The sequence below is a fragment of the Neopsephotus bourkii genome, unplaced genomic scaffold, assembly GCF_033783945.1.
Source record: "Neopsephotus bourkii isolate Nb327-2 ecotype Australia unplaced genomic scaffold, CSIRO-AGI_Nbou_v1 NB_1792, whole genome shotgun sequence".
In the NCBI taxonomy this organism is placed as follows: Eukaryota; Metazoa; Chordata; class Aves; order Psittaciformes; family Psittacidae; genus Neopsephotus; species Neopsephotus bourkii.
The window spans coordinates 4,897,989-4,913,996 of record NW_026902266.1 but is presented as its reverse complement, the minus strand read 5'-3'; the positions used below and the strand labels follow the sequence as shown (position 1 = coordinate 4,913,996).

Here is a 16,008-nt window from a genome sequence, read left to right as displayed (position 1 = left end):
TTCCCTATTGAAGTGTTTAGAATTTGGATATGAAAATCAGCTTTTGTGAAAATCTTAAAATTAGGCATATGGAAGGCGAGACTTCCAGATAGGACATTGTCAAACATCTATTTTGTAGCTATCCAGTAATGTATTTAGAAACAAAGGATTATTTATACAGGCAAAAGCCAGCAGCAGAAATGTTTCTATACACAGTGCTTGGAAATACACCTTGAAGATAGCATATATTGCCGTGAAAGCATCTTTACAGATTCTCAGACCTCATGTGCAGTAACACATTGGCAACCTGAATCTATTCAACAGCTGCTTGTTTCAGACCAGTGTTTTATTCTTCTATTGATCTAATTCTTTTTACTATGACCTCAAGAGGTGACCCACTCTGATAAGGTATGCTAATTTTACTTGCTAACACTGCATACTTAGATTAGAATAAAACTAGAAAACCTTTTAGCCCCAAGGTGATCACAAGTTGCAGTAAAACTTTGTGTCCAGCAGTTCAGTGTTCTTAGTCCTTAAAGAGAGTAAGCCTCTGATCAGTCTTCCTCAATTTTTTTCTGCTATGATCATTCATTAAAAATTGTTTCACTTTCTTGCCAGCTGCATCTTTTCAATTATTTCTACTATTACTTGTTACCTTGCCCTTGCCAATGTATAGCACCAGTTCGACTTCCTTTCCTTCTTACTAATATATTCTATTTCAGGGAGTTGATACACTTGCTCATTCACCTTTCCGAGACTCTGCATGAAGCACATCTTAAACTCATACTGGTCATCCCTCCTGCAGTTGCAGCAGGGTGAGTATTTCTGTTAAGATGTCAGGTGCCAGGTGAGGAATACTTTCTTGTCTCATACATAATAAATTCAAAGCTTTGTTTATAGCTGTGCAGCTTAAGTGAATGAGAAATTACTTTACTTTGATCTTCATGCGTGTTGCACTGTCTGTTATTGTAGTCTTATTAACTACATGCATTAATTCATACCTGAAAACTTTTGATGTCAAGATAACTTGCAGAGGGACCTCCTATTGTGGTGGTAACCCAGAATGTCTGCTTAGAACTTCCAGGAGAGCAAGAGCAGAAGCAGTATTGGAGCTTAACGATTTGTTGCCAAGGTGTGAAAAGGGTGTCATAAAGGTAGCATATAAAAGAACTTTCTGAGTCTCTGGGCACAATTTCAGTTATGAGAGGTAATAGTTTCTCTTAAAGAAAGAAAAACAGAGCTATAGGAAGGAAGTATATCAATCTATATAGCTCTATATATCTATAATATATATTATAGATATATAATTATATCTTTATATGTTCAGAAAATGCATTTAGTAAGAAAAGAATGTTTAGAATTGTTAGGGTTTCTGTTATTTGTGCAATGATTTGAATCTGAGATGTACTGGTTTATGTGCTCTTCTGGCTCAACAGCAGTAGGCAGTTCTTACCTTTCAGTGTTTGTAACACAGAAATACTCACTTCCTAAGACTGTATTTGTCTAAAAAGTAAAACCTATGTGGAAAAATAGTGTGTAATTTCATTAGATGTGGAAGGAATGTGAATCCTCTTTAAACTTACACATTTTTAGGAAAAGATTGTATTTTGTCTTTAAGTGATGTATTGTAAAACTGAAAAATCACAGTTTTTCTCTAGTCTTTCTCTGGAATGAAAAGAAATAACACTCCAGTATTTCGGTATTGCAGGGACATAGTATCTAGTACTTCAGGCTTTTGTATGGTCAGTCAGCGAGTACATCTGTGTAAGAGTGAGCAGATACAACTAAATACAAGGATGAAAGGTGTATCAGTATTCCAGCACAGTGGTGTGACTTCATTATGGAAATGTGGATTATGCCAATGTGGATTATGCCAATGCTTTACAGCTTTATTAGCAAAGAGTTTCACCAGTATCTATCTGCCATTTAGATAACATATGGTCATATTTGGATGCCCTTCCAGGTCAAAAGATGCATGGTATTCTTGCACTGTAATCACAGCTACCTGTTGTGTTGCCTTATGGAGAAGTGTTTACGATATACAACAGTGCTACACAGATATACAAGGAATACATCATGTCTTTCAGAAAACTGTGGTAATAGGGGTTATCTTATTCCCAAAACTACCAGATTTTGAATCTCTGTATTCCACTCCCCCCTTTACTTGCTTCTCAAAGCTAATGAGTGTCAATGTTACACTGTGGATAGGCCAAATGTTAGTTATGCATGTCATGGAGGATTGCCTTTTACTTTCAGTGTGAAGCTCCAATTCCCTGTCATTTTTTTTAAGAGATTTGGTGGGGGCTGTTGTCATATGGGACTGCAGAATAATTGAAGCATAATCTGTTGTAGAGGATTACATAGACAAAACAGTCTTCCCGAGAGGGCAGAGCGGTTGATGTCATCTACCTGGACTTGTGCAAAGCTTTCAACACTGTCCTGCCTGACATCCTTGTCTCTAAATTGGAGAGATGTCAATTTGATGAGTAAGCATATGTCATGCTTACCCCTTATCCCTCAGTTTTACCTAATGGGATAGGTACCTGCTCCTTGTAACAAAGGTGGTTTTGGCTTATTTTGACTTGCATTTAGGACTGACTTGATAACCAGGGAAGACTTGTAATATTTGCATAGTCGGCAATGCACTATTATTTTGCTCCAAGTTTCCTTTTTTCCTTCAAGCTGTTCAGTAACCTTATGCCTGCACATGAAAATTTAGTAATGTAAGTCGGTCTTTAGCAGAGAGCCATAGTATGAATTGCTGAGGTGAGTAGCTCAAGAGAGGACACCTTCAACACCGGAGCCAGGGGGGGGAGATCAGTGTCCAGGAGCCTCAACTCAGAGCAGCGAGAGCCACCGAGGGAGCCTCAAGTCCTCGACAGGATCTGCCCAGGAGCCGGCAGCTCAGCTGACGGGAGCAGGGGCTCACAGCGGGTGGAGCCAGGAGGAGCAGCACCAGCCCTGACTGGTTAAAAACCCGCCTCAGGGAGAGGGGACAAACAGAGTGGGTTGAGGCAGTTTGCACAGCAGTTCGAGCGGGATGGTGAGCACTCATTGTATGATCAGGGCCCAGTCTGGGAGCTCTGCTTTGGCTGCCCCGGCAGTGGCCAGCATAGGCACCCAGACAGAGCCGATGAGAGGGGAGGCTGCAGTGCAGACTTCGTGGTGTAGAGAGTGCCTGCGCTGGTCTGGTGAGGGAAGGGTGCACAATGGGCAGGGCTGCACTGGGTGCTCTCTGGTGGAGAACCTCCTGCAGCAGGTGGCTGAGCTGCAGGATGCTATTAATAGACTGCAAGATGTCAGGGTAGCTGGGAGGAAGCCGGAATGTTTGCTCCAGGCCCAAACTGTGCAGGGGCCTCAAGCTTCCCCTCTACCTCATGAAGGAAAGAAGGAGGCCGTTAACCTGCAAAGCTGGGAATTAGTAACAACAACAACAAAAAAAAAAAAAAACAACAAAAAAAGGAGGAAGAGGACAATTAAAAGCAAGGGGCTTCCTCATAAATCTGTTGTCCCCACGCAGAACCGGTTTGCTGTTCTGCAGGGGGCTAATGAGGAAACGCACTCGCACCAGAAACAGCCAGCTGATGCACTGCTAAAGAAGATCTCTACTGGTGCTGCCAGGAAAAAGCGACAGGTCATAGTGGTAGGGGACTCTACTTTGAAAGGGACAGAAGCACTCATCTGTCGGCCTGACCCGGTCTCAAGGCAGGTGTGTTGCCTACCAGGGGCATGGATCAGGGATGTGGCAGAGAGGCTCCCTGCTCAAGTAAGCCCCACAGATTATTACCCACTTCTAGTGATACATGTGGGTGCTAGGGATATCGATAGTAGTAGCCTGGGGAACATAAAGATGGACTACAGAGCCTTGGGAGAGATGGTTAAGGGCTCTGGAGCTCAGATACTCTTTATGTCAATTCTCCAGGATACAGGGGAGGACCTGAAAAAGGCTAGGAGGATTGGCCAGGTTAATAAATGGTTAAAAGGGTGGTGTCATAGTCAGCGGTTTCGGTGCCTAGAACATGGGACCCAAGTTTGTAGGCCAGGTCTAGCGGGGGCTGGTGGAGCTGGTCTGAAGGGGAAGAGCAGTTTTGGTAGGAGGCTTGCCAGACTGGTAAAGGAGGCTTTAAACTAGATGTGTTGGGGTAGGGGGGCATCATTCCATCCCAACACACCCAGTCCGTTGCCAGCACCTATAGTAAATGCTCAGAGCAATGTAGAGATATTCCAGCTGCTCCAGCCCAATGATCTGGCTTCATTTGGAGGCTCAGATGCTTCTACAAACGCCCATAGCATGGGGAACAAATGAGGAATTAGAGATGTGTGCACGTCTATGGGGGTATAATATAATAGGCATCACAGAAACTTGGTGGGATGGCTCCTATGACTGGAGTGTTGGAATGGAAGGTTACAGGCTCCTTAGAAAAGACAGGCCCAGAAGGCAGGGAGAGGAAATTGCCCTTTATGTTAGGAATAGGCTGGAGAATATGGAACTCTGTCTGGGGACAGGTGATCAGTTAACAGAGTTTGTGGGTCTGGGTTAAAAGGAAAACAGCGATGGGAGACATTACTGTGGGGATCTGTTACGGACTGCCTGATCAAGGAGAACCTGCGGATGAAGCACTCTATAGACAGATAGGAAAAGCCTCATGCTCCCAGGCCCTTGTTCTCATGGGGGACTTTAACCACCCTGACATCTGTTGGAGTGACGGTATGGCCTGGCAAAAGCAATCCAGGAGGTTCCTCGGTTGTGTGGGAGACAACTTCCTTCTGCGAGTAATAGAGGAGCCAACAAGGAGAGGTGCCGTGCTTGACATCCTGCTCATCAACAGGGAAGGGCACGTTGGAAATGTGACGCTCCAGGGCAGCTTTGGATGCAGCGATCATGAGATGGTCGAATTTGAGGTCCTCAGGACAGTGAAAAGAGTGTGTAGCAAGCTCACTCCCCTGGACTTCAAAGGAGCAGACTTTGGCCTCTTCAGAAACCTGCTTAGTAAGGTTCCATGGGATATAGCCCTGGAGGGCAGGGGGGCCCAAGACTCTTGGTTGATATTCAAGGATCACCTGCTACAAGCTCAGGAGTGTTGTATCCCAGCTAGAAGGAAGTGCAGCAGGAGGGCCAGGAGACCTCCTTGGATGGATAAGGAGCTGCTGAGGAAAGCTCAAATGAAAAAAGAGTCTTATAGAAAGTGGAAGAAAGGACAGGCAGCCTCGGAAGAGTACAGGGATGTTGTCCACGAAGCTAGAAAACAGGTTAGGAAAGCTAAGGCCCGGTTAGAATTAAACTTGGCTAGGGATGTTAAGGATAACACGAAGGCATTTTATAGGTACATAGCAAATTAAAAAACGGACTAGGGACAATGTAGGCCCCCTCTGGAAGCTATCAGGAGAACTAGCTACAGAGGATTTGGAGAAGGCTGAGGTTCTCAATGACTTCTTTTTATTCTATCTTCACTGGCAAAGGCTCTGACTGCACCACCCAAGTCCTGGAAGGCAGATGCAGGGACTGTGAGAATGAAGACCTTGGGTCCACTGTAGGAGAGGATCTCGTTCAAGACCATCTTAAAAACCTGAACGTGCACAAGTCCCTGGGACATGATGAAATCCATCTGCAGATCCTGAAGGAGCTGGCAAATGAAGTTGCTATGCCACTGTCCATCGTATTTGAAGAATCATGGCAGTCAGGTGGAGCTCCCTATGACTGGAAAAAGGGAAATATGACCCCCATTTTCAAGAAAGGGAAAATGGATGACGCGGGGAATTACAGACCAGTCAGTCTCACCTCTGTGCCTGGCAAAATCTTGGAGCACATTCTCCTGGAAGGCATGCTAACGCACATGAAAAACAACAAGGTGCTTGGTGACAGCCAGCATGGCTTCACCAAGGGGAAATCCTGCCTGACCAATTTGGTGGCCTTCTATGATGGGGCTACAGAACTGATGGACAGCGGTAAAGCAGTTAATGTCATCTGCCTGGACTTGTGCAAAGCGTTCGTCACTGTCCCACACGACATCCTTGTCTTTAAATCGGAGAGACATCAATTTGATGGATGGACCACTCAATGGATAAAGAACTGTCTGGATGGCCGCACACAAAGAGTTGTGGTCAATGGCTCAATGTCCGGCTGGAGACCAGTAACAAGTGGTGTCCCTCAGGGATCGGTGTTGGGACTGGTCTTGTTAAACATCTTCATCGCTGACATGGACAGTGGGATTGAGTGCACCCTCAGCAAGTTTGCCGATGACACCAAGCTGTGTGGTTCGGCTGATATGCTGGAGGGAAGGAATGCCATCCAGAGGGACCTTGACACGCCTGTGAGGTGGGCTGATGCCAACCTCATGGAGTTTAACCATGCCAAGTGCAAGGTCCTACACCTGGGTCGGAGCAATCCCAGGCACAGCTACAGGTTGGGCAGAGAAGAGATTCAGAGCAGCCCTGTGGAGAAGGACTTGGGGGTGCTGGTCGATGAGAAAATGAACATGAGCCAGCAGCGTGCACTTGCAGCCCAGAAAGCCAACCGTATCCTGGGCTGCATCAAAAGCAGCGTGACCAGCAGGTCAAAGGAGGTGATCCTGCCCCTTTATTCTGCTCTCGTGAGACCTCACCTGGAGTTTTCTGTGCAGTTCTGGTGTCCTCATCATAAAAAGGGCATGGATCTGTTGGAACAAGTCCAGAGGAGGGCCACAAGGATGATCAGGGGACTGGAGCACCTCCCATATGAAGATCGGCTGAGAAAGTTGGGGGTGTTCAGCCTGGAGAAGAGAAGGCTGCGTGGAGACCTCATAGCAGCCTTCCAGTATCTGAAGGGGGGCTATAGGGATGCTGGGGAGGGACTCTTCATTAGGGACTGTAGTGACAGGTCAAGGGGTAATGGGTTAAAAGTTAAACAGGGGAAGTTTAGATTGGATATAAGGAGGAAATTCTTTCCTGTTAGGGTGGTGAGGCACTGGAATGGGTTGCCCAGGGAGGTTGTGAATGTTTCGTCACTGGCAGTGTTCAAGGCCAGATTGGGTGAGGCCTTGGGTAATATGTTTTAGAGCGAGGTGTCCATGCCCATGGCAGGGGGGTTGGAGCTTGATGATCTTAAGGTCCTTTCCAACCCTAACTATTCTATGATTCTATGATTCCTTAAAAACAAAGACATGGAAACTAAGTCCTTAAAAGTCTGATTTTGTTTAATGGAATAACCTTTGCAACATTAACAGGACATTAATACTCTCATTTCTTGCATATTTCTCTGGAAAGTTGTTTGTTGGTATGCCTTTGCTGTTGTGGTGATAACAGATACTTTGAGATTCTTGTGCTTTGGTTAAGTCAAAAATAATGTGAAATTGCTATGCCTTCTCTCCTGTCTGTCATGCATTTCAGTCTTTCATGCCCTTTTATGATCTACATTTCATCCCAGTTGATAGTTCCTTTTTAAAACATTTTTTTGTTGCTATTAATTGTAGTCTATTACACATAAAGCAAAGGAGAACACTTTAAAACATTTTTCTAAAATGCTTTATTACTTCATCACACAGATGCTTTCTAAAATGCTAATGCATGCTCTGGCAGAATTTAAGTAATTGCTGTAAACAGTGTTCACATTAAAGTGCATTTACTCCTTTTGCTTATAGGGAGAAAGTGGAGGATAGTACAAACCTTAAGATTCCTTTTCATCATGGTGCCTATTGACATTACTAGATTCAGTCTCATAGCCAGAAGGACCTACCTCTGTTTCATTTATGTACAGTCACATGGGGCTTTACAAACTAATTTTTCTAAATCCCAAACGATAAGTTAAAGCCACTGTAAGCCCTCTGGATTCATAAACATATTTTGCCTTGAACAGAATTTGCTTTGTTATGGCAGCTGTATTTTTCAGGACTGTTTTGCAGCTGAACACCACATTGATGTTTGGACCTGTGTTGTCATTGCCCCTCCTGCTGCTGTCCTTTATATTGACAGGATAGTGGATTCATAATTCCAAAACCTTTCTGAACTAGGATCTAGAGTTGCTCTGTTACAGCTGGGAAGAAATGGCTATCTAAAGTGCAGTTTTTAATCTGAAATGTGTTATATGCCTCTCCCTAAATGGCCTTATTTCTAGAGTAGTAGTGAATTATTCCTGTTTTCTAGTGGTGGGAGATAACACATATAGTTTATATGAAAGAATCCGAATGTCTCATTCCTGTAAACCAATTATTTTGTTTCTTTATGTATTCCTAAAGTTTCTGGGATTTATTCATAAACCTTTATTGCCTAGGAGAATGCATTAGTCGCATTCTTTTCAGTTTATTCTATTATATATGCCACCTGTCTGTCTTGCATATGTCTTCCTATTGCATTAAGTAGAAAAAATGTTTTCACTTCCTGAGTAAGTAGGTAGCTGAAAGCACATTTATAAGCTACAGAAACATCCTAAAATGTTCATAATGTCCATGCATGCTTTAGAGCTTAGAAGTACATTGGATTTAATGGCATTAATAAGCAAAATCCTGACTTTTTTGCCTTACTTGACTTTTTAGATAGTAGGAATAGACTTTTTAGATGGTAAGAATATTCTTGATTTACAGGATAACAGGGCTTCAACTGAAAAGTGCTTCTCATTGTGCATTACATATCTCATGTCTTGAAATTCACTTTGGGTTTCAACACCCAGACATGGTTGAAAGTGTGCTTTAATGAATCTTACATTCTTTATTTGTTGGAATCACTGTACACTGTTAATCAAAATACAGCAAAAGGCATGGAAATAAGTACCATCAAGAATCAAATAATATTTTACAGTTCAGCAGCTGATGAAAGACTAATAAAGGAGACATGAGCTGTATGTGTAGTACCCTAACCAGCTGGGATGCTGGGAGCTGAAACATTGCCCCTTTTGTGTTCTGCCCTGATTAAAACTTAGAGCATAGTTAAATATAAACAGTTTATTTAGGAATTTGTAATTTAGACTCCTTTGATACGCATTAAGATCAAAGCAATCTAGCAGCAAATGCTGTCTGAAAGGAGATGCTTTCAAGAGCTAAAAATATTGGTTTGCTTAGCAAAAAACATACTGAAAATGCAGCATTGCACATGAGACCATGTGCAAGATTGCTATGGTTACTATTTCCAACTACCCGGTGTCCAGAAATTGCGTGATTTCTCTGCAAACATAAGTGATCTGCAAGACAGAGGAGCAACAGGAGCCAAAGCTATGATCCAGAAAGTGTATGTATTCTATTGTGACTGTATTTTGGGATGGGAGACTTTTGGTTGCATATGTTTGAAGAGAAGTGCTAGAATTGCTGGGTTATGTAAATGCTTGCTAGAGCAGATGGTTCCTTCAGGTTTCCTGAAGACTTCCACCCTGTCCTTCAACAGATTGTCTAAAAATGTTAGCGCATTGCTACTTTTAACATGCATGGATATGGATGTATGTATAAACTACGTAAGTACTATTTCTAAAACGGCAGTGCGTAGCTGGGCATGTTCTGCCCATTGGCAATGGTGGGTAGCTCCATTTGTGCTGAGTAATCCTGGGCTTGACTAAATTCCTGGCTTAATATGTGCTGTTCAGTGATTACTGCAGAAATTATGCTGGTGTGGATGTATTTATACTGATATCACAAGCCTCTTTCTGAATAGAATAGCTATGCTGCAGTGAAATACCTTTAGACTAAACATTCTGTTGAGAGAAAGTTTGGGAAAAAGAAAAGGCAAATGGGGCTTGAAATTCGTTGCACTTTTCTCTTAAGTCTGAATCACAAGGATTGACTATTTTATTTGTATCTCTATACATACATGCTTTAGAGTATGTTAGGGATGCTTTCTCAAAGACAAAGTGAGGCTTTGAATTTGAAGAGTAACTCCTTCCTATCTGCAAGTAAATTGAATTTAACCTGATGATTATTACGTATTTTGTCCAGGTTCAACAGACATTTTATTCATGGTGCTTCCCAGTTACTGTGAAGGAAACTATGAGTAAAGAAAACTCTTAAGTTTATTTAGATGAGCGATTGTCAGAAAGAGCATCTGTAATACTCCTGTTTCCTGCTGTCCTGTCTGTGTTCAGGAAACCCTGCTGTGCACCAAGCTGGAGTACCCTGCTATGGATTATGCCAGGACCAGAGCTGCTCAGCTCGGCAACCATGTTTACTTGGCAAAGAATGAGGAAAAGACTGAAGTACTTAATGCCTTCTTTGCCTCAGTTTTTAATAATAAGACCAGTTTTTCTCGGGGTACCCAGCCCTCTGCGCTGGGAGACAGGGGCAGGGAGCAGAGTGAGGCCCCCATCCAAGAGGAAATAGTGACCTGCTATGCCATTTAGACACACACAACCCTACGGAACCAGGTGGGACCCACCCAAGAGTACTGAAGGATCTGGCAGAAGTGCTCACAAAGCTACTTTCAATCATTTTCAGCACTCCTGACTAGTCAGTTGACTGGAAGTTGGCAAATGTAATGCCCATCTACAAAAAGGGCTGGAAGGAGGATCTGGGGAAGCACAGGCTGGAACTGAGAGTCTGACCTCCCCTGTCATGGAAAACTATGGAGTACCATTGTGAGTGCCATCACTGGCAGGACAGCCAGGTAATGATGCCCCAGTCAGCATGGATTTATGAAAGGCGGGTCCTGCTTGACTAACCAGATCTCTATGACAAGGTGAACCACTTAGTGGATGAGGGAAAGGCTCTGGATGTTGTTTACTTGGACTTCAGTAAAGCCTTTGACACCATTTCCTTGGCATTCTCCTGGAGAAACTGGCTGCTCATGGCTTGGACAGGTGTACTCTTTGCTGGGTAAAAAGCTGGCTGGATTGCTGAGCCCAAAGTGTGGTGCTAAATGGAGTTAAATCCAGTTGGCAGCCAGTCACAAGGCTCAGTGTTGGGGTCAGTTCTGTTTAATAATGATCTGGATGAGGGGATCAAGTGCACCCTCATTCAGTTTGCAGATGACACCAAGTTGGGTGGGAGTGTCGATCTGCTGGAGGGTAGAAAGGCTTTACAGAGGGATCTGGACAGGCTGAATCGATAGGCTGACATCAGTTGTGCAAGACTCAACAAGGCTCAGCGCTGGGCCCTGCACTTCTTTCGCAACCACCCCGTGCAACACTGCAGGCCTGGTGAAGACTGGCTTGAAAGCTGCCAGGTTGAAAAGGACATGGGGGTGTTGGTCAACAGTCACTTGAACATGAGCCAGCAGCTTGCCCAGGTGGCCAAGGCAGTGGATAGCATCTTGGCCTGTATGAGAAATAACGTGGCCAGTAGGGACAGGAAAGTGATCATCCCCCTGGTCTGGGCACTGATGAGGCCACACCTTGAATACTGTGTTAAGTTTTGGGCCCCTCACTGCAGGAAAGACATTGAGGTGCTGGAGCATGTCCAAACAAGAGCAATGAAGCTGGTGAACGGTCTGGAGAACAAGTGTTAGGAGGAGCAGGTAAGGGAACTGGGATTGCTTAGTCTGAAGAAAAGGAGGCTTGAGGGAGATTTTATTCTCTGCAACTACCTGAAAGGAGGTTCTAGCAAAATGGCTCTTGGTCTCTTCTCCCAAGTAACAAGCAATAGGACAAGTGGAAATGGCCTTAAGTTGTGCCACAAGAGATTTAGATTGGATATTGGGAAAAATTTATTCACTGAAAGCATTGTCAAGCATTGGAACACGCTGCCCAGGTAAGTGGTTGAGTCACCATCTCTGGAGGTATTTTGTGGTGGGCTTGGCAGTGTTATGTTTATGGTTGGACTCACTGATCTTCAAGTCCTTTTTTTCCAACCTACATGATTCTGTGATTCTATGAAGTATCTTGACTCATTTGACATGCCATTGAGAACTTTTTTGGGGTCGTCTTTATGTACGATCACATTTAAGATGGTAAGAGCTTGTTTTATCATACCCTGACTATATGATGAAATTACAAAAAGTACCGGTTGTTTTATTACCAGTTTTAAAATTACAGATGAAAAACCTGTTGAAGTAGTGGTTGCTGCATTTCTAGGGGAAAAAAAAAATCTGGTTAAAACCACCAAAATGTTAGCGTTTTGTATGTGTAAATCACAATTAATATGCATGGAAGACAGTTTTAAAACAGGTAGTTTCGACTGTTGTTTAACAATCCCCAGGTAATGCAAGGCAGCTTTGTACTTCCGTAATGTTAATCAAGTTTAGCATGGTAGTACTAGATGTGTATCAGGCCTTGATCCTTGGTTTAGGTAATAGTATCTGTCCTGGGTTCAGCAGTAGCAGTCATTTTTTTTCTCCTTCAAGGTAGCTGCTGCAGCAGCACTGTGTTTTCGACTTTCAGCCTGTGAATAGTGCTGATAACACTGATGTTTTTAGTTACTGCTCAAATGTTTGGTCTGGCCAAGGACTTTGTGAGCCTCATGCTCTGCCAGGGAGGAGGGGAAGCCAGGAGGAAGCAGAGACAGGACACCTGACCCAGATGGACCAAAGAAGTATTCCATACCACAGCACTTCATGCCCAGGATCTAACTGAGAGTTACCTGGAAGGGCTAGAGGACTGCGGGGTTGGACGAGGTATCGGTGGGTGCTTGGTCGGGTGGGATGGGGCGGGTTATCGGTTGGCTGGTGCTGAGGTGTTGTATTCTCTTCCCTTGTTATTTCCTTTATCATTATTATTATTGGTGGTAGCAGTAGTGGTTTGTGTTATACCTTAGTTACTAAACTGCTCTTATCTCAATCCATGGGAGTTGAATTCTTTTGATTCTCCTTCCCATCCCTCCAGGAGCAGGGGGAGGGCAAAAAGGGGGGGAGAGAGCAACTGCATGATTTATGGCTGACTTTGTTTAAACCATGACAGTATGCAAGAGTTGCTGGTCTTCATATGTCTTAGTAACATGCTTACCAGTACAAAACAGAGGTCATTGAGCGGTTTGTTTTCATTTCACCTTACAGGACATGGTGTTTGGGATTATAAGCAAGAGTAAAGCACATTGTAGGTAAATCATTGGTGCTATCACTGACCTCACGAAGTTCTTGAAAATAATACTGTTACATATTGCTTAGCTAGAATAACTTTCTATCTCCTGACCATTTTTTAATAGTATATATCAAAGCAGTATTTAAGTGAAAAAACACGCATGTTGTTTTTTTTTTTCTTCTTGATAAAAGGTGCACTTAACCTCAGTGTTCACATCTGCTAGAAGGACTGTGAAGCGTTAGTGTAAATATGAAGTGTGTTTCCTCATCTCTGAAACAAAAGCTCTCGGTATGAATTTGGTGTAAGTGCCAGCTTTCATAAAATAGTCCCCGCTGCAGATGTGCAACTGTTGGACTAGAATGATATTTCAGGTGGGACACATAAGCAAATCTTGTATGGAATAAATAAACCCAAGTCTGTTAATGTTTTAGTATGGGTCATGTTTTTTAGACCTTGAATTGTTTTTCTCTGGACTCTCTTTAAATTTCTCACATTGTCCTTAGTAGATGGTTCCCCTAACCACTTATTTTAAACCATGGCCCTTAGATTTTCCAGGAAGAAATATGTGTTCATACGGTATAGAGCAGAGTGTGTAGAACATCACAAAGCAACTGTATGGCACATACCTATGAAGTTTAATATATTTTTGATATATTGGACACGTTGTATATGCAGTATAAAATTCTATTTTTGCTGGTCCTCTGTAAGATCAGGGCCAAAGAAGTGGTAAGGGAATATATTTCATATGGAAGTGACCTAAAGCATTTTCCTAAAACAGTAAGGCTGGTGGATTATTTTTAAGCCTGTGGAAGATGTCAGATTGGTAGGTAAAATTTAACAGGAGGTGATCAGATCTTGAAGTTATTCCAGAAACAAAAAGGAAGGAGAAGTAAAACATGGAAATGCATGGAAACTTTCTGGAGAGGCCAGTGTTGGAAGGGGGTCAGGCAATTTCAAAATACCAGAGCAAGAGTCTTTTGAGATGTGGGAAAAGGGACACTTCATTTTGAGACGATTGGCAGAGAGCTTTCAGGGTGACAAAAGGTAATTACTCTGTTCTCAGTGTTAGGACTCGTAGAAAATTGAGTCTAGGGTACTATATTTATTGGAGGATGTAGAAAAATTAGTGTTCAGAAGAAAACAGGAAGATGACAAGAAGTATGCATAATGTTTCCTTTGATGAAAGTTTGAAGAACTGTATTTAGTATATTAAAGGGAGGAAACAGTTGTCAGAAGACATAATAAGTCTTCAAATGCGTCCACAGGGGCTGTGTAAGTGACAGTGATACACTGGTCTTTACATCATCTCAGAAGGAAAGGATAAAAGTACTCTTAGTTCATGATAAAGAGTTCTTAGGTTGAATGCTAGAAAAAGAGTAATGTCAGGAGGCAAAATGGTGTAGAAACACAGAAAAAAAATTTGGCATCTTCATACGCATTTTGAACTTGATTGTACATATCTAGTTAGCAGGTGATGCACAGCTCTGCAAGGAGAAAAGAGCATCACCTTTATTCTTTGGGTGAGAGAATTAATGCACTATAAATGCTGTTTCAGCAGACAAGTGGAAGGAAGCAGAGCTGAGCTAGTGGGAAAAAGAAGAAAAAGAGTACACTCTGTTGTGAAACTTTTCTTCCGTTGTCCCAGAAACAACTCAAACATTTGCTAATACACCTCCTGCCTGTTTCTCTTGAGCTGTGGACAGCTCCTTGTACAGGGCATACACCTTACAGCTAAGTGAAGTTATATGCCAACTATTATTTTGAACTGCTTCTTCTTGCTCTGGCTGATCTCTTGTTTGATTGGAGAGAAGAAAAAATTGAAAATCACAAATGTAAGCACTTAACATTTGGGTTATGTTGAAGTTAAGTGTACTTGACACTACATATTTTGAAAAGCAATGAGAAGTTTCTGGCAGAGGATATTTTTGGTTTATGTATGCATTATGAGACAAGGGACTTTGAGAAAAACTGAAAATATCTCAAGCCATTACTGTATTGCTGGGTTTAGAGTAGGCAGACTGTAAAGCCTTGACAATGTTGTACTGTGATTCAGCAACTTTCCGATTCTCAGCCTCAAAGTGGTTTTGATTTAAGCCATTAAAGATAATGCATTGTATATTCAAATGGCACTTAGTACTATTTTGAAAATTGCCATTATATTATTCTCATTGTTCTAGGATCTGGACCTGTTGACATTCCTGAACAAGGTCAGGAGCAATGTTCTGTACTGGTTTTGCTTTAGTTTTCTAGCACTGGGGGCAGAGGGTAGACAAGACTAATTCTGAATTCCTGCATTTTTGTCATGAAGAGACTAGCTATCATATTTGATAGCTTTAAACTGCATTCTTCATTCATTGAACAGTAAGGATTGCTGTGGTGAGATGTGAATAAATGGAGTTAACCTAGCTTCTTTTAGGAAATTACTGGGGGGGAAGAGGCATTTAAAACATATTTCTATTACATATTCATTTCATGTTGTTTAGGCAGAATTATTCCAATATTGTGAACAATCTGGACAAATATTTAGTCTGAATTTAGCTGAAGTCCTTCCAGGACTTCATGGGGGCTATAAAGGTTAAAATATACTAATACTTTATTTGTAAAGTAAGAAATTATGTTTCTAAGAAAACAAGAAGTTATCTTGTTGAAAACAGTTCTTTTGATAGAATCACAAAATGGTTTGGGTTGGAAGGGACCTTAAAGACCATCTTGCCCTGGGAAGGGACGTGTTTCACTAGACCAGGTTGCTCAAAGCCCCATCCAACCTGGCCTGGAGCACTTTCAGGGATGGGGCATCCACAACTTCTCTGGGCTCCCTGTACCAGTACCTCACCAACCTTTTAGTGGAGTAGAAAGTGAAAAATTTTCTGGAGAAATTGGGAAGCTTTTCCTAATGTCTCTGGTATTTTATGAAGATATATTTATGTAACAGGGTTTTCCTCCTTTAAACCACTAGTTGATTGTTCAGAATAAGTGGATGTTTCTTTGTGGTTTTCATCTGTTCTGAGAATCAGCTGCCTTTTAGTCCTTACTATAAGTTTTATTGATTAAGATCCAGCTTTGTATTAGGGGGAATCCTAGAATTGTTCTGTATGCTGTCAGCAAGGTATGTGACAATGGATTTG

General features: G+C 42.4%; 1 protein-coding gene across 3 annotated transcripts in view; it reads left to right on the top strand.

The window, feature by feature from the left end:
* The window catches only part of CHID1 (chitinase domain containing 1), a 134,237-nt gene that overhangs the window by 19,445 nt on the left and 98,784 nt on the right, over nucleotides 1–16,008 (top strand). For 2 of the 3 annotated variants that reach the window (XM_061380313.1, XM_061380312.1), the window contains one exon: nucleotides 702–794. The exons of the other annotated variant lie outside the window; for it this stretch is intronic. In XM_061380313.1, the coding sequence (XP_061236297.1) occupies nucleotides 702–794 (93 nt within the window). The remainder of the gene's footprint in view (nucleotides 1–701; nucleotides 795–16,008) is intronic. 3 annotated transcript variants of the gene reach the window in all.